This window comes from Meriones unguiculatus, chromosome 1 (assembly GCF_030254825.1).
Source record: "Meriones unguiculatus strain TT.TT164.6M chromosome 1, Bangor_MerUng_6.1, whole genome shotgun sequence".
Taxonomy (NCBI): domain Eukaryota; kingdom Metazoa; phylum Chordata; class Mammalia; order Rodentia; family Muridae; genus Meriones; species Meriones unguiculatus.
The window spans coordinates 5,162,164-5,181,950 of record NC_083349.1 but is presented as its reverse complement, the minus strand read 5'-3'; the positions used below and the strand labels follow the sequence as shown (position 1 = coordinate 5,181,950).

The window sequence follows — 19,787 nt, the reverse complement described above, 5'->3', positions numbered from 1 at the left end:
GGATCGGCAAGGGACAGGAGTACATGCACAGATGGCTAAAGGGATGAGCCAGAGACAAATGCTGACAAAAGGCTCAGACCAAGTCAGATGTCACATGAGTCTGCTCTGGCGAAAGAAAAGGCTCAGATCTCAAAGGTAGAGTCAGAGACATCAGGAAGGCCTGGCCCTCCAGTGGAAGCACAAGGGGATGACAAGCAGTCAGACACTGAAAATTTGGACTGCCGACCTAGTTTTATTGAGTCGGGGAAGCCAGGAAGGGGGGCAGGCATGTTATATCAAGTCTTGACTTCCTAGGGAAGGGTCTGTCCACAGAAGGGCGGGGACTGCCCCCAAGGCTAGGTTGCAAAGTGTCCGTCTTTGGTCCCTAGAGGGGACATCTTGGGTGGGGCTGGACCAACGGATGAAGAGTGGCTCAGGGGCGTGGCCTGTGGGGCGGAGCATCGCCCGGCTCGGGGAAAGCAGCCACGCTGCTCCCGCTGCTCCGGACCATGGACCAGTGTCTTCACATAGGGACATAGCCGTCTCTGAGAGTGCTGGAGGACTTCCAGAGTGGGGTCCCTGCCAAAACTCTGGCCGCAAGGGGTGGACTTTAGCGCGGGGGCGGGGCTTGCCACCTGTCTCCCTAGGGTTCTTCCTGCTCAGGGGAAGTATGGGACCTCAAGCGAGGTCTGATGGAGACGGAGTCACGGAGACAGAAGTAGAGGCATCTGGCCGCGGGGACTCGTCAGAATCCTGAGAAATTTCGAAGTCTCTCTTTTGGGGAGTCCCATGGTAGTTCACAGAGCTGCTTTCAGGAGAACCGGTGCGCTCTGAGCTCCTGTCCGAACTGCCACGCAGCAGCAGGTGCAGCAAGCGGTGTCTTGAGGCCCAACGGAAGTAGCTGAGCCTCCGCTCCACGAAGGGCGTGCTGTAGCTCCATATCCGCACTTGGTTGAGGAAGGACAGAGTTCCTGTGGGAAGGGACCCGGTGGGCACTCAACTCAGAGCCCCATCCCAAGCCCCACCCGGGCCCTGATGGTTGACCCCATTTCCTGGGCTCTGCCCCTCCCCTGCCCAGGCCCCGCCCTTCCATCTGAGGCCCCGCCCTCACCGGCCCACAGCATCAAGACGCTGGCGCACCAGCACAGGTAGAAGGCCAGCTGGTAGGATACCTGTGGCCTCGGGCGCAGCCTACTGCAGTTGACAACAAAGAGCGTCAGGCTGAGGAAAATCAGGAGCCCTGCACTGGGGTGGGGCCAGAGAAGGACAGGAGGCTAGACGGGGGAACCCCTCCCCCCCAGGAAGAAGAGACAGAGACAACCTCCCTGGCCTGCCCCAACAAGTAGACGAACACACACACACACACACACACACACACACACACACACACACAAACCACTACCACCACCAACAACAACAAATTGAAACAGACTCAGAGGGAAAGGGAAAATGGGAGACTAAGCCATCAGCCAGTACTGGTGGACCTAGGCCTTTAACCTCAGCTATTTAGGATGCTGAGGCAGGAGAATGGCATATTCAAGGCCAGCCTGCACTACAGAGAAAGCCCAAGAGAGAGACAGTGACACCTCTGTCTCCCAGAGCAGCAGAACTGGAAGTGTAGCCACCCCTCTGGGTAGGAGGACGCTGTGGGGTGGAGTGGGGGCTCCTCGGGCACACCTGTCCTTGCCAACACTTACCGATGCCAATGCTGAGGAAACTGAAGACGAAATCGATCTTGTTCAGGCGGCGGCAGACTGGTCGGAAGGAGAGGAACATGATGGGCAGGAGGATGAGGCATAGTGCCAGGGCCAGAAATATGAAACCCTTGCTCATGTGAATGTAAACTGAGGAGGAGAGTTGGAGAGATAACTAGTTACCCCCAACACACACTTCTCTCCCACCCCTCCCACTCACACCATGAGGAGGCCAACCTAATTACTCAGGTGGCTGGGGAGGAGTGCCATTGCAAAGCCTGCCTGAGCAGATTAGTGAGACCTAGACCCTGTCTGCCTCAAAATACAAAGTAAAAGAAGTCTAGAGTCCTGGGAGTACGGCTTCACTGGTAGAATGCTTGCCTAGCGTGGGTGAAGCCCTGTATTCCGTCCCCCGCACTGGGATAAACCGAGTGTGGTGGCGCATGTCTGGAATCCCAGCACTGGGGAGGAGGATCAGAGATTCAAGGTTATCCACAGCTACACATTGAGCTGGAGGCCAGCCTGGGCTACAGGAGACCCTGACTCAAACAAGGCAGAGAATGGAAATGTAGCTTACTACTTGTGTATGATTCTCCAATGATGGGCTGGGGGCATGGCTCAGTGGTAGAGCCCCAGGGGAGTGTGTGTAAGGCACTGGGTTCTAGCTTCAGCACCCCAAAAACAAAAACAAAACAAAAAAATCACCCCCACTCACATCACCAAAATCAATTCCTAGAAATTTTTAAATAACTCTATTGCCACTCACAGAGTTACTCTCCAAAAACCATGATGCCCCCACTGTGAGTCCTGAGCTCCTCTCCTGGAGAGACTTCTGGGAGAGTTCCACTGGCCCACCTCCACAGTCACCTCCAGCACCCATTAGCAGGACCCACAGCCTATATATGCACTGACCAGTGACTTGGCCCACGTTGGCACACTTATGCCTCCTGCAGTCAATCCAGAGGCCAATGACACCAGTGTATGGACCATGCACATAGGCCATCCGACCATCCACCACGCTGAACACCAACATGGTCGCCAGGAAGATGAAGACGAGGGACCAGCCACGCAGGACCAACTTTCGGTCCTCTTCCCAGGAACAGAGCAGGTCAGCTGGGGAGGGAGAAAGTTCTGGGGAGCTGGATCTTTCTCCACTACCTCACTGCACACCAACCTCTATCCTCATCCTCATTTCTACTTCCCCTCTAACCAACAATCAGTCCCCTGTGGAAGCTGTTCCCAGCTCATCTCCAATACCACTTCAACTCTTTCCATTCACACTGGCCTCTTCTGATGCACTCCACCTAGCTCCACCCAGTTGCTAACCCCCAACTCAGTGCTAGACCACCACGCATTCACCGTCTTAAACCCTGTTCCTTTTGTGTCTCCAAGGAGCTTCTCCTACCTCTAAGAGCTGCCCTACCCCTCATTGAGGCCTCAACGTGGTGTGCCTCTTCTTAGAACACTAATTGGTTTGGATTTGGGTTTTGCTTTTGTTTTGAGATAAAGTTTCATGTAGCCCAAGCTGGCTTCTAACTCATTGCAGAGGTAAGGATGACCCTGAGCTCCCGCTCCTCCTTCCTCCACCACCCACGTGCTGGGAGAGCAGGTGTGCACCAACCCTTCAGGCTCAGGTGGTCCTGGGGATGGAACCTAGAGCTTTGTGTGTGCCCCCTGTCCCAGCCCTCATTGCTTACTTTAGCCTGGCCTTCCAGAACCACCCACCCATCAATGTCTCTTCTTTCCATCTCCTTCCCCGAGCTCAGCCCACCACACTCAGGTCCTTGTCAGTCAGCCTGTTGGGTGTTTTCATGGTTCACCTTCACTGGCAAATCACAGGTTTATAATTAATTACTTGCTAATTGTTTTTCCCTCACCAATCCTCTGCAACAGTGTTTCATGAGGGTAGAAAACAAATCTATTTTTCTCTCCAGTGTACTCCCATCAGTTAGCAGAGAGGCTATATTTGTGGTACTTACTAAATAAAAGAAGTAATAAATGAATGTATGAACAGATGCATGCATGAATGAATGCACACTTGAGAAAATTTGTAAATGGATGCATGATTAATTATGTATGCATGGATGGATACATAAATGAGTTCATGAGTGAACTCGTGAATGGATGAATGCATGCATAAACAGATGTGTACATTAATGGTACCAAAAATGGTTAACTCCTTTCTCATCCTTTAAAGCAAATAGTAGTTTTCAAAAGAACTTGTGCACAGAAGCCTAGGACAAGGAAGAGCTTGGTGGTCAACGGATCAGCAGCTCCTCAGCTAGCCTGGAGTCAGGCTGGCCTGGCCTTCTTGGAGCTTACAGTGCACACATGCATACACCCACATCAAATTTAATACAGATATTGCAAGTTGACATGATTTAGATGTCCAACAGGAGGAGATGGGTCTGAAACATGCCACAGGCACACAGGAAGTAGGTGGCAAAGGCTATGTATTTCTCCCTTTCTGCCACAGAACCCAGGCTGAACTCTTGATTTTTTTTTTTTTTTAATTTTTGAGACAGAGTCTTCCTATGTAGGTCTGACAGGCCGGGACTCACTATGTAGACCAGTCTAACCCGGAACTCACAGAGCCCCACCTGCCTCTGGCTCCCAAGTTCTGTGTGCCGCACCATATCCAGCTTCCAAACTAAACCCTTGACAGGGTTCCTGTGGGGTGCTGTGTGTGTGGCATTTCCTGGTTGCTGTTTCTTGAGAAAGGGTCTCACTAAGCCCAGGCTAGGCTAACCTCCACGCATAGCTTGGGATAATCTTATACTTCGGAGTTCACAGACATGCACCACTCTGCTGGTTTACAGAGGCTGGGGATGAAGCCCAGGGCTTCACGCATGCCAAAGGAACACTCTGCTGAGCTACAGCCCAGCCGTGGTTTTATGGCTTGGGTTTGAGCATTTGTTTGTTTTTACATTTATTTATTTATTTATTTATTTATTTATTTATTTGGTTGGGAAGGGGGAGCATGGATTCCAATCATCAGTCAAACTCAGCTCCTCAGGCTTGGCAGCAAGTGCCTTTATCTGCTGAGCCATCTTACTGACCTTGGTTTTGCTTAGTTTTTGTTGTTTGTTTTGTTTGTTAGGATTTCAATATTGGCCCGGAACTCACTATGTAGGCCAGACTGACTTCAACATTCTGGTGATCCTCCTGCCTCAGTATATTTAATCCTAGTATTACAGGGATACACCATCTAGTCCAGCAAGTGTTTAAGATTTAAACTGCTGTTGTTCAATTTTGAAATTTGGTTCCAGTAGCCAAACAAATATCTCAACAATGGGATATAACACATTTCACTCCATTTTGGAATGCAGCTTTCTCTTAAATTTTGGTGTTGAAACAGGGTTTCACCATGTAACTTTGGCCTACTTCGAGCTCACTATATATATCAGCCTGGCCTTGAACTCACAAAGATCTGCCTGCTTCTGCCTCCTGAGCACCAGATACTACCACACCTGGTACTAAGATACAGCTTTTACATCTTTAAAACTGGAATACATAATATAATCAGGAACATCTCAAAAATCATCTTTGACCTTTAAAAATAAAAAATAACATTTACTAAGGCCAGGTGTAGTGGCGCACACCTTTAATCTCAGCACTTGGGAGGCAGAGGCAGGCAGATCTCTGTGAGTTCAAGACCAGCTTGGTCTACATAGTGAGTTCCAGGCTAGCGACTGCTATGTAGAGAGACCCTGTCTCAAAGCAACAAGCAAACACAAGAATATTACCTGGATTTTCAGTATTGCATAATCACTAAAATCTTATCAAGTCTGGCATGGTGGCACCTGTCCGTGATTTCAGTGCTTGAGAAGCTGATACAGAAGGATCGTTACAAGTCTGAGGCCAGCTGGGCTACATAGTGAGTTTAGGGCTAGCCAGGGCTAGATAGCAAGAAGATAGATAGATAGATAGATAGATAGATAGATAGATAAGCGCCAACAAGATAGGGCTTAACAGGGGCTTTTACCACCAAGGTTAATGACCTGAGCTCAGTCCCTACAATCCCCATGGTGGAAGGAAAAAATCAACTCTCAAAAGTTATCCTCTGACTTCCACACACTCCCTGTGGTTCTTACCCCCACCCAACCACACGTAAACACACACACTAAATGTAAGAGCAGGAGAGTTGGCTCAGCAGTTAAGGGCACTTACTGCTCTTGCAAAAGGTTGGGTTTCGGCTCTCAGCACTCAACAGTTGGGAGGCTCACAAGTGCCTATCAGTCCGGTTCCAGAGAACCTGACACTCTCTTCTGGCATCTACAGGCACTGCATACATGTGGTGCACACATACATAAGGAAATCTAAATGGAGGCTAGAGAGATGGCTCAGCAGATAAGAGCAAGAGGACCCACATTTGTCTGTAACTCCAGTTCCAGGGTATCCGACACCCTCACACAGACATACACACAAGCACAACACCAATTTACATAAAATAAATAAATAAATGTTCTTTAGAAAAAGAAAATATAAATAAATCTTAAAACAAATAAATAAAATCTAATAATGTGGGTATTTGATTAATAAACATAAAAATTTGTGAGTAGTTTTCCTCTCTAAAGTTCATCAAAAGAAAGTATGGAGAAAGAGCAGAATGTTTTCCATTGTTGTTTTTGTTATTATTTTGAGACAGCCTCTCTGTAGCCCAGGACGGGCTCAAACTCAATGCAATCCCGCCCCCCTTTCCCCCCCCTTGCCTCCCCCAACCTCTCCCTCCCCACCTCTGAGTGCTGGGACCGCAAACATGCACTATCATGCCCACCTGGGAGAAGAAGATTTCAAAAGTCTCTCTGTTTGGGATGCCTGCCTGTCTACCTTGGTCCTTACCAAGTTGTGGCTGGGTCTTTCTCCTCCCCCAACCCCAGACTGGAAGTCTTCAGGAACCAGACCCAGTATTCTGTGAGGCCTCAGGGAAGGGTGAAGGGCAAGAGAAACAGGTGAGAAAGGAAAGAAAAAAGAAACGAGGCAGAAAAGGGAACGAAAGGTAAGAACTGGCACAGAGCAAGTCCTGGGAATGGAGGGAAAGACACAAGTAGGTGGAAGGAACTGTAAGTTCAGATCTCTGGCCTTCTAGGGACTGTAGAATTCATCTCAAGCATGCTACTGACCCAGCCCTGACTCTCAGTCCTGCCTAGTCCCGATCCCAGCCAGGCCTAGCCCAGACCTTCACTAACCCAGCCTCACCCTGTCCTACCCAATCCAGACTATGTCTGGTCCCACTGGCCTAGCCCTAACACCCAGGTCACTCACGAAGCTCTACGGTGGAGTCTGAGGCCATGGCCAACTGCAGCCTCTTGGAACCCCTCCAACTGTCATAGAACCCACCCAACCCCCATCTGCTGCCCAGCCCAAATTCTTGAGTGCTGTCTTGGGACAGAGAGACAGAGCATAGGAATCACAGACAGAAGGACACATAACCTTAGAGTCAGAGCTCAGGTATCCAGGAGGCCAAGAAAGCAGAGGAAGCAGAGGCTGATGCAAAGTGAGTACTTTCAGGCACTAGCCCCATCCAGCCTTTCCACATGGACCAGAACTCCTCTGGTCTCCAGAGCAAGGAGACAGCAGCTCCCCACAGCTTACAAAATGCAACTCAAGACTCTATGAAAGTGACCTCCAACCTCCCAGATGCCACCCAAGGTCACCAAGTCGACATTCAAGCACCTGTGCCCATTATCCACACTCGGAGACACAGCATCCAAGAACCGTCAGTATTCACACCTATGATCCGAAGGGTCAGCATCCAAGAACCACCAGTGTCTATGTTTCTTCCTCACAAGTTCAGCACCCAGATTTCTTCCTCGCCCATCATTCTCCCAAGAAGGATCAGTACTCCTGAGAGCTTTTCTCAAAGTATCCAGTCCAATACACAAGACATACAATCTGTTGCCTACAATCGCTGGCTCAGCTCCAGAGCGTCCACTTCCTTTTACTGTCCTCGCAGACTCGACGTCCTAAGCTCTCATACACTGTGCAGTGTCCAGTCAGTAATCCAGAACTTCCAAACCGACACTGAGAGCCACCCCTCTCTGATCCATTCACAAAATCTCAACAGAAAACGAACCCGACCCAGTGTGGATGTCCCCACGTCCCTAACCTACAGCCCAGAGGCCAGCATCAGAAGCTTTGAGTCCTTTATCTGGGAGTCTACGGAGAGTCTGAAGGAATTTTCACATGACTCTCTGTCCAATCCAAGTATTCTAAGCAGCAGACACAAGCTGCCAAGCACTTCTACTGAAATAACCCTTAGCAGGTGAGTAGAGGAGGGATGCAGAGGAGGGATGCAGAGGAGGGATGCAGAGGGAGCCACATTCAAGCCTGGAGTTCTACAACTGTATTTGAAACTGGAGTTGTAGCAGCAGTTAGAGGGGTACCTAGGTGAGAGCATCAGGGATTTGGGCAAGTGCAAGGCGGATATATTCTGGTGTTTTGTTCTGTTGAGATATGGTGTCTCTAAATAGAGCAGGCTGGCCTTGAACAAAGAGATCCTCCTGCCTCTGTCTTCTGTGCTGAGATTAAAGGCGTATGACACTATGCCTGGCTTCTCAGATTGAGATCTGAAGAAGGGTTTTGGGGTGGTTGGACAGGGTAGATAGACTTCCTGCTGATGCTGGTCACATGATCTGTCACAGCCTTCAGAGCAGACGCTGGTCACTGTTTCCCATGGGCTGGAGGCTGTTGCTCGAAGCCAAGAAGATCAGCAGGTACCTTAGCCTGGTGCTGACTGTGGCCGGCATGGTGATGCTCACCTCCATTGCCTTGTGGCAGCCCTGGATCCACTTCCAAGTGCCTCTAGTGGCCCCAGGGGACCCCACTGGCCCCAAGACCATCCCCATTGATACCATCTTTTTCATGCGCTGCCCTGACATCTCCTGCATGAATGAATACGATAAGAATGCTTGTAAGTTTGGCCCTGCCCTCACCCCTCCAGGGAATCAGGTCTCCTTTTTATCCCCAAGAACTTCAAAAATAGTTCTCCCCTTAGGCTGCTCTTTGATACCCACACAATGTCTCCAAGAACCTGATGTCACTGGCCAAAAAGTGAATCTCACAGGCCAGATCTGATGCATCCACTGTCCATGCTTTTAGAGCTCAGTGTTGGTTTGTGTGTGCAGATGTGGGTGCACCTGTGTGCATGCGAAGGCCAGAAGACAACTTCAGGTGTCTTTCCTCAGGAACCATCTTAGTGGGGGTTTCATTTCCTGTGATAAAACACTATGGCCAAAAGCAACTTGGGGAGGGAAGGGTTTGTTTTACCTTCAGCAAATCAGCCTCAGTAGCAGCAAAGCAAAGGTTTCATTGTCCTGGTTCTTAATTCAATCCTGGGTAGGTTACAACCACCTGTAACTCCATTTCCAGGTAATTTGATGCCCTCCTCTGGCCTCTAGTTGTGTGTGTGTGTGTGCATGTGTGTGCGTGTATGCACTCTGTCTGTGTTTGTGCTTGTATGTGTGCTCCTGTGGAGGCCAGATGCTGAGCCATCTCCTCAGATACTTCCCCAACTTTCTGCCTTATTTTTTAAAGATTTATTTATTGAAGACATGTTCTCAATATGTAGATCATGCTGGCCTCAAACCCATAGCGATCTGTCTTCTTCTGTTTCCCAAGAGCTGGGATTAGAGGCATGCACCACCATGACCATCTATTTTAAAATTTTTATTTATGTGTCTATGTGTGGGCATGTACAATAGTGAAAGTGATCACAGAGGCCAAAAGAAGCCATCACATTCTGAAACTAGAGTTACAGGTGATTATAAGTCACCTTATAAGTGTGGGTGCAGGAATTGAACTGAGGTCCTCCAGGAGAACAGCAAGCACAGCTAACTGCTGAGCCATCTCCTCAGCACAGGCCTGGTGCTCTTGACTCTCTTTTTCTAGACTTGCTGGACCTGGCTTGGGCCTGCCTCCTTGTCTCCGGCATCACAAGCTTCTGTGTGTGCATGGGTCTCATCAGCACTATATTCTTCCCCAGCACCAACCTGCCCTTGATGGACTTCTCTCTCTTCATCTGCAGCCTCACGACAGGCATGTTATGATGCTTCCCATGGGTGCCCATCACAAAGACCAGCTCCATCCGCACTCTACCCAGCCCAGCCCAACCTCATCTTCACCGTCAGCCCCATGCCTACCTCCTTACAAATCTTCAGCTATCCTCATCTCTAACTCCCATCTCACCCTCAGTCCCAATCCAACCCTACCCTCACCTCCTTCTCAGTCCATACTCCAACCTACCAGCCATGAAGTTCCCCCTGAAATTCATCCCAAAGTTTCAGTCAGATAATTCTATTCATTTAACTGAACAGAGAGCACTTCTTATGTTATTTTCAATAACTCAAAAATACAGCCCACTCTGAAAAAGTTTTTTCCCCCTTTTCACAAATTATCTGCAATCCCTGTCTATTCAAATTACTCAAAATGACTGAATTATTTCTGTGTGGCTCCATAATCCCAACATTAAGGTGCCAATAATGAGAATCTGTCACAGTCTTTGAGGTTTACCAGAATAGATACCAATCACCACACACCCTCATAATGGTCCTCAAAGATGGGTTGGTGGTTATACCCACTGTAGAGATGAGACTGCTCTGAGGTAAGGAGCAGTGGCAGGTTTGAGTTTTTGAGTTCCAAAACCTTCCAATGGTACTTCCAGGGTACTGTCTGGGGGCCATGAGTGGAGGTTTAGGGTCTGGAGATCAAAGATACTGGGAGGTAATGTGGCACGTGCTTCCAATCCTACCAGCTGGGAGGCTACAACAAGTTATTAGTAAGTCCAAGATCAGCCCAAACTACATAATGAGTCCAATGCTAGCTTCCAGCTATAAAGCAAGCTCTGACCTCAAAATGGCAACACCCAAAAGGAAGGTAGGAAGTGAAGGAGGGAGGGAACATGGAAGAAAGGAAGGTGAGAGAGAAACAGAGGGAAGAAGTACAGGAAGAGGAGAAAAGAGAGCTGGGGATGCAGCTCAGTTAGTAGAGCACTTGCCTAGAGTGCATGAAGCCCTGGGTTCCATCCCCAAACTGCACAGCTAAGTATGGTGATACGTGCCTGAGGCAGGAAGAGTTCAAGGTCATCCTCAGCTGCACAGGGAGTTGAAAGAAAGCCTCAGCCATGTGACTAAGCCTGTGGGAGGCTTATACCTGATGTATGCCACACAGGGACCAGCATCATTCTAGGGGTCCTGTTCTACCTGATGCAAGCACGAAAGTTCCTACAGGAAGGCATGACCTACACGCTGGGGAGCAGTTTCTACTTGGCCTGGATCAATGTCTTCCTATTCTCCATGACTGGTCTGGCTGGGCTCCCGTGTGGCCTCAGTGGTGCACATGGCGCTGTGGGGATTTAGGAGCTGGGGTTGGGTTGCACACAGTGCCAGGGAGGGCAGGACTGGGCCTGGAGCTGGGGCTGGGGGTTCTTGTAGGCTTGGGATGGCTTGGGGACATGAGGTTTGAGTTGATTTGGGGTGTAGGGATGGAGTAGGGGCTAGAGTAGGACAGTGTGAGATACTCAATGAAGGGTAGCCTACTGACCTCTGGTGTGTTCTCTGCCTTCATTCTCTCAGGTATCTTCTCCTACCTGAACTACATGAACTTCTGGTCCATCCTGAGACTCCAAGCCATGTGGTCTTAGGACATGACAGTGAACTGAGAAGCATGCTCTCCACCATGAGTTCTATAGCTTCTGACTCCCCATCAACCCAGAGTACTAACTTATATTTTAAAGAAAAATATCTTCTGCCCATAATATTTCTTTACCTGGCTCTGTATATTGAAAATACTTTGCGGAACTACCATATTTCTTCCATTGTCTCCTGCCTTCACCTTGTCCATCTTTGTCTCTTAAGTAGAGGGACAGAAAAAGGACTCAGGTAAAACATCAAAGGCCCACAGAGATAGAGTGAGGGTCCTTGGCATAAACATGGTGGGTTTACTTTGTTTTGTTTTTCACTTTATGGGGTTTGGGGGGGTGTTTTGAGATAGGGTTTCTCTGCATAGCCTTGGCTGTTCTAGAATTCCCTCTGTAAACCAGGCTGGCACTGAACTCACAGAGATCCTCCTGCTTCTGACTGCAGAGTGCTGGGATTCAAGGTGCGTGCCACCCCCTCCTGGCCACACGGTGCCTGATGCTTGGTGAACATCATTAAGCTGTTGTTGACTAACTCTATGTCTTGACTTCAACTTTTACTTCTTTTGATTTCTGTTGTGTTTTTTCTTTGTTTTTGTGTTTGAGACAGGGTCTCACTATGTTGCTCAGGTTGGCCTGGAACTCAGAGATGGGCCCACCTTTGCCTCCTGAGTGTGAGTCACTGTTCCTCAGCCACAATCTTTAGTTTTATAATCAATAACTCACCTTTTTTGAAAAAAAAAAAAAATCTCACATCTTCAATTCACCTCCCATCCTTTCCTGCAGTACCTCCCCTACCCTACACACCCTTCCCTTCTCCCCAAAGGCCCTCAACACAAGCCTGCTCAATAGTCCTTTGCTGAATGGGGGAAGGGCTGAAACCCAGGTAAAAACCTCCCATCACTTCCTGCACAGGGCTCTAGAGACTCTGTCACTTACTAGCTCTGTGACTCAGCAAGGTTGACCGACTTGGGACTCAAGTTTCCTTGTTTGTAGAGGCAGTGATCTTTTGACATCACCACATAATATTATCTACAAAGTTTACATCCCAGAACTGCATCATCAGGGGACTGGAGAGATAGGATAGTAGTTAAGAGTACTTACTTGCTTTCCCAGAAGACTGAGTTTAATTCCCAGCACCCATGTTGGGTGGCTCTCAACTGCCTGTAACTCCAGTTGTAGGGTCTTCTGACCTCTGCAGGCACTGCGCCCACACATACACATATACCCCCAATGCACACACTCTCACAAATGAAAACAAAAATAAATTTGAAAAAAAAAAAAAAAAAGGAACTGGTCTGGACAGTGGTGGCACAGCCTTTAAAGCCAGCACTTGGGAGGCAGATGCAGGAGGATCTCTGTAAGCTCAAGGCCAGCCTGGTCTAAAAAGCGAGTCCAGGATAACCAGGACTACACAGAGAAACCCTAATAAATAAATAATAAATAAATAATAAAAACTGAACAATTGAGTTATCAAAAAACAAAAAACATCACAATGGACAGATGACTCAGCTGTTAAGGGCACTTTGTTTTGCAGAGAATCTGGGCTTGTTTCCTAAAACTCACAGGGCCGCTCACAACCACCCAAAACTCCAGTTTCAACACTCTCTCTGATCTTTTTTCAAAGAAAAAATTAGATGTTTTCTCATGTATTCCAGGATAGTCTAGAACCTACTGTGTAGCCAAGATGCAGCCTAAGTTCTGAATCTCTGGCTGGCATTACAAGTGGGCACAACCAGGCCTGTTTTTCCTAATGCTGGGGTGAACCCAGCACTACCTACATGCTGGCCAGCCACTCTAAACTGAGCCACACCCCCATACAAAAGTGTCCATTTTGAAATAAAGATGCACTACAACTATAGGCCTTCTACTAGATCCAGAAGTGATCAAATGAACACCAAGTCCTGTGGTGAGCTGAGCGATGCAAAATATGAGACCATAAGGAAACAGATGAGCGGTGAAGGGATCCATGCTATTGGGGAAAGAGAAAGGAGGTGTCTTGGCTATTTTTCCGTTGCTATGATAAACCCCCTGATAAAAAGTAACATAAGGAGAAAGGTTCAAAGTACAACCCATGGGGGCAGAGGGGCTTGAGGAGGCCGCTGGTCACTTTGCCATCTACAGTCAGGAAGCAGAGGAGCACGAACACGTGTGCTTAGCTTTCTCTATCTATACAGTCCACGGTGCCCCATCGTGGGTGGGCCTTCCCAGGTCAGTTAACCTAACCAGGACAATCTGTGCACAGGCACGGCTAGAAGCCAACCTAACCTAGATGATCCCCACAGGGTGTGCTCAAAAGCTCATTTCTTAGGTGATTCCAGATTCTATCAAATTGACCATATTAACCATCGATGTGGTAATGGAAACCAAGCACAGAGGCAGACAGGAAGATCTCTGAGTTCAAGCCAGCCTTGTCTACACAGATAGACCCTGACCCTTCTCCCTAAGACCTAGAGGTCTAGACCCCCGCCTCCTCATCAGACCCAGAGGTCCAGTGTTAGACCCCCTCCCTCAGACCCATGAATCCGGACTCCCGTCCCTCGGGCATAGGGAATCCTCGCCTTTCTGCCCTAGCATCCCTTCTTGGGCCCTGCCCATCACAGAACAGATTCGCTTCTCATTACACCACGCCCGTGCTTTGCTATAAGTCTGTTAGTCTGCACTGGTCCTGCCTCCCGCGCTGCGGCTGCGACCCCTGCTGTGCTGGGTGGGCCCTTTAACCGTAAGGCAGCCTCTGCCCTGGGATCTTGCTCCCCTGCCTTGCTGCCCAGTCCGCTGACTTCCGGTTCTGGCCCCGCCTACCGCCAGAGGGCCTTTCTCGTCCCGCCCCTCCTTGGAAGATGCCTCAGAACTGCCTGACGAGAGTGACTGAAGTACCGTTCGGGTACGGCCAGCATTCTTTTCGTCCTCTTCGCAGACAACATCTGATCAGGAATATCCTGGCGGCAACAGACGTTTATTCTTTCCGCCACCGTCAGAGCGGGATGCCCGGCTCAGGCGCGACTGTAGGCAGCCTCGGGGCGGAACCTAAGGGACGCTGGAGGTGGGGCCCTGCGGACGCGGCGGGCGGGACGGACAGGCGGCGCGCGCTATAAAATGAGCCACGCGGCCCTGCCGCGCGCTTGCGGAGAGCGAGTGTGAGGCGAGGTCGGCCCCGGTGAGTCTTGTCGAGGTTGCCTCGGCGCCTTCCAGTGTGTGCTACTTCTTTGCCCCCTGGGAAGCGCGTGTCCCGCGACGTCCGTGGTCTCGTTGCGGGTGTGCCTGTCGCGCGGACGGGCGCGGGAGTGCTGCTTGGGGCCGCGGGCGCCCTCGGGTTGGAACCGGGGTGTCCTCTGAAGGGGCGGATGCGGGCACTTTCGGGACGATGCCTTCCGCCAGGTGTGTGGAGCTTGGGATGCCGGGACGGGTTTTCCTTTGTCTGTGCCTTGGTCGAGCTACGCCATTTCTGCTGCTCACGTCGCGGGTCTTGTCCGCCATCTTACCCGATTTTAGGTGACAGGGAGGGGTGTGTGCGTGACAGAATTTTGCCTCCCAGTGACGGCCCCGTGCCACCTGCAGGTTTTCTCCGTAGGAAATCTCTACCACTGCCCCTCCCCCGTGTGGGATTTTGACATTTTTGTGCAACCTAGAACACATGAGGGCTGGAGGAGGATGGGGTGTAGGGGCAGATACAAGATACGGAGTTACCAAGGCGGAAGTGAGTGCACGTGGAGGACTGGATTGCTTCGGAGCGGCAGGTAGGAGTAGACAGGGCCAAGGAAGCCAGGCCTTTGTTCACCTGCAAGAACACTAATACAGGGGCTACAGGATACCTACTGGTTTTGTTATTGAGCCTAATGGTACAAACATGTCATCCCAGCTACTCGAATTTTGAAAGTAAATTACCTATTTCACCCAAAATATTTTAACCACACATTGGCCTCTGAAACAACCCATTTTCTGCCTACTGGCCAGTGTCATTATCACACTTGATTAGACTTTGTCTTCATGGTATCGTGCTGTTCTCTTTGTGTTCATTGCTAAGTCATCTCTCCCAGATGCCTTTCGCAGGGTAGTTCAAATCTCTGAGTAAGATCTCTTGGACTTATTTATATCACTTATATCTTAGTGGAGTTTTGTTTGTTTCCTTCCTAAAACAGCCACCAGTTTCCTCCCACCATGTTCTTCGGAGGGATTTGTGCCCTCCTCGGTTTTGTTTTTCAAGGTTACTAGCAGACAAGAGCATCATGTTGTGAGTCCATGGGGAATCAATAGATTTGTGACACTGGGAAGTTGGAGCATCTAGTGGATTTTGTGTGTACCAGTCTTTATATTGTTTGGGCACCATTTCTGAAGGCAAGTAGCCTTGTCATTGCATGAGGCTCCCATGATGTTTAGCACTGGGCTCCAAACATCCTTGAGGACACAGTGCCCCTTCAGGACCTTTGACACCTGGAGGTCTGAGGAGCTCTAAATTTGATGTTGTGCACCTGTGGCCTGTACCACAAAAAACCCTCATCAAGTCTTGTATTACAGGTGTATCTTGAAGCCAAGAAGCCATCCATCAACATCCTAATGTGGTGAGAACCTTTACTTTTTGATCTACCCACGCTCCAAATAGTGTGCCTTCCTCTTAGGTGACTTTCTATAATTTGGAATTTAGTGAACCAGCAATTATAGGGTGTTAAATACTAAAATTCTCACATAATGGAATCAGTCAGCTGGTTGGTAAAAGATCCCAGACCCATTGTTCATAACTCCATGTGAGTTAGTAAGCCAGCTCACTTAAACCTGGGTGCTGACTGGAGCACACACATTAAGGGCAGGTGCCTAAATCCTCTGTACTGTTACATAAGAGTGGCAGTAATTCTGCCTTTTAGGGGTAAGGTACAGAAAGGACCTAATTTTCAAACTCAGTAGAGAGAATGGCTCTCAGCATTATCACCTACCCAATGGATTTGTGGATTGAGTACAATGTTCCTTTAAGAATTCCTTAGGTCCTAGCAAATTAATTTGTACATAAAAAGATAACTTTTAAAAAAGAACCTTGAATTTACATGGGAGCCATTATTAAAATAACAAGACTTATCAGAAAGCAGCAATGTGTGTTACTTGCAAAAGAACAAGTTCTCGGTTCTAGGAGAATTTCTCCTTGTTTCTTGGATGTTGGGAACAGGGAGAACAATAGCTGCATTGTTTTCCATCCAACCATATTGAGCATGGCACTAGTAACAAAGTGTCCTGCATGGCACTGAAGTCTCTAGGCTGGACAAAGATGTGAGAACTGAAGGGAGACTTCTGGTAGCTGGATAGGAAGACCTGGTGCCTGTGTCCATGCTCCACTCAGTCAGAATGGAACAGGCAAGACAGAAATGTGCCCATTTTCTACCCTACGACCACTGGTTATACGGGCCTTATAAGGACCTGAAATGGGGTGTTTCTGGGCCTGAATTTTTCATTCTTATGTAGCTACATCTTTGGATGCTCAATTCTGCACAAAATTGAAGCTTATGGTTGCTAAATAATTATGAACACTTGTGTGATCGTGGCAGACATTTTCAACCGTGTGGGTTGAAAAGTTGGTTTAGGGAGAAAGAAGCCTGCAAGGACATAAGCCATTTAAGATGTTCACTATATCCTAGGAGATCTAAACAGGCCTGTGGCCATGAGACCAGGACCAGCCTCTCTGTGAGTGAGTAAGATGGGGTGTGTCTATATGCCTTTACCTTGGGAGGTAGAGGCATGTTGAGAGTGTGAAGGCCAACTTTAGCCACATAGACTGTCACAAGCAAGTAAAGGGGAAGTGCAGCAGACCCATAAGGGGACTGGGTTCTCCAAAACCAAGTGTCAGCCAAATTCTTGCCTAGATTTCTGAGCAATGGGCTACACTGTCCCCCTTGGGACTTCAAGTGGCCCTAGGACCTAATTAAGGGAGGGCATGAATAGTACCAGGACCCCTGTGATGTCCAGCACTGGGCTCTGACCATCCTGAGGACATGGTGCCCCCAGGTACCTTTGACACCCTGGGGTCTGAGGGGCCCTGGCTACAAAGGCAGTGGGTGGAGAAGTCTTTATGAGTCTTAATAGTCTCACTGGCCTCTTTCCCCTCTCCCTTCTGCCAACAGACAGGCGCTTCTTCAGATAGCCAGGCTTCCCTCCAGGTAAGTAGAAGGGCTTCCTGAGGTAGGGTACTAGCACAGACAGCTCAGTGCTTTTTAAGCACTATGACCCTGTGCTATAAGAGATCCTGTTAGTGTCTATGCTCAGGGACCCCTGTGATGTCCAGCACTGGGCTCTGATCACCCTGAGGATGTGGAGCTCCCCAGGACCTTTGACACCTGTGGGTCTGAGGGGTCCTGACTACAGAGGGAGTGGATGGAGAAGTTGTCTTCATGGGTCTCACCAGCCTCTTTCCCCTCTCCTCCCTGCCTGCAGGTGGTCCTGCAGACAACCCACTTCTCTCTGGTAAGAGCAAAGGCGTTATTCTGAGGTGGGGGGTCTTAACACTAATCACATGAACTCACTTCAGACACGAGTGGGTGAAAAAGCTAGACCAGGTTGCTATGAGATACTCTGTCCTGTCACTCTTGGGAACCCCCATGATGTTCAGCACTGGGCTCTGACCACCCTGATGACATGCTGCGCTCCCTGGGACCTTTGACATCCAGGGATCTGAGGGGTTTCCATTCTAGGGGGATGCTGAGTGAGAGTGTGGCCATTTGTCACCTACCAGCATCTATGTCTTTTTGCAGCCTCTGTAGCACCATTGCTTCTAGCCCTCTTGCTGTCTTTGCCTTGAGGCTATCAGGGCTATGGCAGAGAGAGTGCTGGTGCCTGCCCAGATAGGCCGGGGGGACCGCTACTACACGTACACGGAGCTGTTGGCTATTTCACGACGTTTCAAGCAGAATCCCAATGAGCTCATGGTCACCTGGATCCTGCGGGTATATGACCAGGGAGGCTCTGCCCTGTCCCTAAATTCTGGAGAGCTGGGTCTGCTGGGTGACCTCACCCATGATGCCATCTTTAACTACCGTTGCAAGGCCCTGCGAGGGGCTGGCTGCCAGACACTGCTAAGCTGGCTGCTGCAGGCCTGGCGCCAGCGCTGGGAGTCCTCCCTGCATTTTGAGGCCACTGAGCTGCCCTTCAGGCCTTGGACCACCATGGAGGAAGGAATCCAGCTGGTGCGTGAACTGGGCATGATTGAGTGGATCTACCTTGACCCAGAGGGGCCTGTGGACCTGGCCCCAGAGGATGTGGCCTTTACTCAGGGCCTGCAGCGACGCCTGCTCACAGCAGCACCCTCTGAGTTGCGGCTCTCGTTGGTCAGCCTGCTGGTGCGTGGCATGACAGTATTAGAGGCTGTGATGGAGATCCAGACCATTGCTGATGTGGGCCTGCTATGGCGCCAGAGCCATCCAGGCCGCACCAAGCTCATGCTGGGGCCTAACCCAACTCGAAAGGACCTCCTAGGCTGGCTGCTCAGCCACGGCGTGCCCCGGGAGCAGGTGGACAGGCAGCCCACCAAGGTGCTTCTGGAACTGTACATCAAAGAAGCCAAGCGCAGTCGTGGCCAGCCCAATTATGGGCTGGCTGAGGAGCAGCCTCCACCACCCCCCTACTCTGACCAGGCCTGTGGAGAAGAGCCACCAGTGCGTCATGACTAGCCCTGGACTGACTTCAAGAGGACACTTGCACCCCAGGATTGAAGGTGGGAAGGTGAATTGCAAGAGACTGCTGGCAACCTAGGCTACTAGGAAACAGTTTGGCAAGCACCTTCCCCACCTCCCCATCCCTCCAGTACTTAGTGCCAAGTTCCATGGCCCCAAAGAGGGGTGTGCATGTCCCCAGCCACAGTCCATGTGGCAAGTGAGCCACATGTGGCCATTTGCTGTGAGTCTAGGGTGCTTATGGCCCTGGAGTGTAACCCCTTGAATTGGAGCATAAGGCCATGCTGAGGTAGGTGGCCACATCGGGGGGTCCCCCCCGCCTCCATGTGGGCCCCAAAGCACTACATACAGGCCATCTTGAATTTTTTACTTTTTCAATGCAACACTTACATAGTATTTTAGGTATAGGCCCCATTTCCATGGACTTTTATGGGATGTTTGACACTTAGGGAGTCTCCCTATTGTAAAAGCTTAACATTGTAAACTTTTCTAATGCAGCATTTTTACTTTATATTTTATTTTGAACTTATGTGACACTTTGGTTTTGGGGAGAAGAAAGCCCCCTTTTGTAAAAACTTTTCTTTTGGGACCCTGTCCCCATTTTCTTTTAACCATGCCCTTCCCTTTTGAAGCACCTTCCAGCTGGGACTGGTTTTCCTGGCTGCACACATGGCCCCTGGCCAGTGTAGATCTGGGTTTAGTGGAGGGGTGAGGTGGGCAGCCCTGGAGCTTCTGCCTTTGTGAGTTCCTATTAAATGGCTGGTTCATTGCCCTCTTTGGGGTGTGCTGTTTGACTTGGTCCCGTCGTGGGTAGGATCGGAGTGATGAGCT

The 19,787-nt window shown here is 49.7% G+C and overlaps 3 protein-coding genes and 4 non-coding genes across 14 annotated transcripts; 6 read left to right on the top strand and 1 right to left on the bottom strand.

The window, feature by feature from the left end:
• Positions 1-237: 237 nt before the first annotated feature.
• On the bottom strand, positions 238-14,319 carry LOC110539920 (uncharacterized). Of its 2 annotated transcripts, XM_060380132.1 has the most exons (4): positions 14,110-14,319; positions 2,586-2,786; positions 1,677-1,823; positions 238-950 (listed from the first exon to the last, which is right to left on the bottom strand). In XM_060380132.1, the coding sequence occupies exons 2-4, from the start codon at positions 2,704-2,706 to the stop codon at positions 658-660; spliced, it is 561 nt and encodes a 186-aa protein (XP_060236115.1). In that variant the 5' UTR covers positions 2,707-2,786; positions 14,110-14,319; the 3' UTR covers positions 238-657. The 2 variants fall into 2 exon arrangements, with proteins under 2 accessions (XP_060236115.1, XP_060236119.1); XM_060380136.1 differs by lacking the exon at positions 14,110-14,319 and having other exon boundaries at positions 2,586-3,237.
• Positions 7,211-11,313, top strand: LOC132655508 (uncharacterized). 2 transcript variants are annotated; one of them, XM_060388462.1, is made up of 5 exons: positions 7,211-7,938; positions 8,318-8,586; positions 9,564-9,710; positions 10,842-10,973; positions 11,246-11,313. In XM_060388462.1, exons 1-5 carry the CDS (start codon positions 7,211-7,213, stop codon positions 11,311-11,313), a joined length of 1,344 nt encoding a protein of 447 aa, XP_060244445.1. The 2 variants fall into 2 exon arrangements, with proteins under 2 accessions (XP_060244445.1, XP_060244454.1); XM_060388471.1 differs by lacking the exon at positions 10,842-10,973.
• A 3-nt stretch (positions 14,320-14,322) lies between the features above and the next one.
• LOC110539924 (Friend virus susceptibility protein 1-like) lies at positions 14,323-19,731 on the top strand. 6 transcript variants are annotated; one of them, XM_060380105.1, is made up of 6 exons: positions 14,323-14,464; positions 15,823-15,866; positions 16,929-16,974; positions 17,412-17,447; positions 17,722-17,751; positions 18,039-19,731. In XM_060380105.1, the coding sequence occupies exon 6, from the start codon at positions 18,099-18,101 to the stop codon at positions 18,951-18,953; it is 855 nt and encodes a 284-aa protein (XP_060236088.1). In that variant the 5' UTR covers positions 14,323-14,464; positions 15,823-15,866; positions 16,929-16,974; positions 17,412-17,447; positions 17,722-17,751; positions 18,039-18,098; the 3' UTR covers positions 18,954-19,731. The 6 variants fall into 6 exon arrangements, with proteins under 6 accessions (XP_060236088.1, XP_060236090.1, XP_021482418.2 ...); XM_060380107.1 differs by having other exon boundaries at positions 16,929-16,978; XM_060380111.1 differs by lacking the exon at positions 14,323-14,464 and adding an exon at positions 14,499-14,685.
• Positions 15,666-15,757, top strand: LOC132652046 (small nucleolar RNA SNORD88). The gene has a single exon (XR_009589541.1). It is a non-coding gene; the product is annotated as a small nucleolar RNA SNORD88 (small nucleolar RNA).
• On the top strand, positions 17,238-17,327 carry LOC132652044 (small nucleolar RNA SNORD88). Its single transcript, XR_009589539.1, has one exon. It is a non-coding gene; the product is annotated as a small nucleolar RNA SNORD88 (small nucleolar RNA).
• LOC132652045 (small nucleolar RNA SNORD88) lies at positions 17,554-17,643 on the top strand. Its single transcript, XR_009589540.1, has one exon. It is a non-coding gene; the product is annotated as a small nucleolar RNA SNORD88 (small nucleolar RNA).
• LOC132652047 (small nucleolar RNA SNORD88) lies at positions 17,878-17,969 on the top strand. The gene has a single exon (XR_009589542.1). It is a non-coding gene; the product is annotated as a small nucleolar RNA SNORD88 (small nucleolar RNA).
• Positions 19,732-19,787: the final 56 nt, after the last annotated feature.

Coding starts and splice junctions, on each gene's coding strand:
- LOC110539920 (XM_060380132.1), bottom strand. CDS start 2,706: ATGTTGGTGTTCAGCGTGGTGGATGGTCGGATGGCCTATGTGCATGGT. Junction 1,824..2,585: donor CAACGTGGGCCAAGTCACTG/GTCAGTGCATAT, acceptor TCTCCTCCTCAG/TTTACATTCACATGAGCAAG. Junction 951..1,676: donor TTTCCTCAGCATTGGCATCG/GTAAGTGTTGGC, acceptor CCCTTCCCACAG/GAACTCTGTCCTTCCTCAAC.
- LOC132655508 (XM_060388462.1), top strand. CDS start 7,211: ATGGACCAGAACTCCTCTGGTCTCCAGAGCAAGGAGACAGCAGCTCCC. Junction 7,939..8,317: donor ACTGAAATAACCCTTAGCAG/GTGAGTAGAGGA, acceptor GATCTGTCACAG/CCTTCAGAGCAGACGCTGGT. Junction 8,587..9,563: donor TGAATACGATAAGAATGCTT/GTAAGTTTGGCC, acceptor CTCTTTTTCTAG/ACTTGCTGGACCTGGCTTGG.
- LOC110539924 (XM_021626743.2), top strand. CDS start 18,099: ATGGCAGAGAGAGTGCTGGTGCCTGCCCAGATAGGCCGGGGGGACCGC.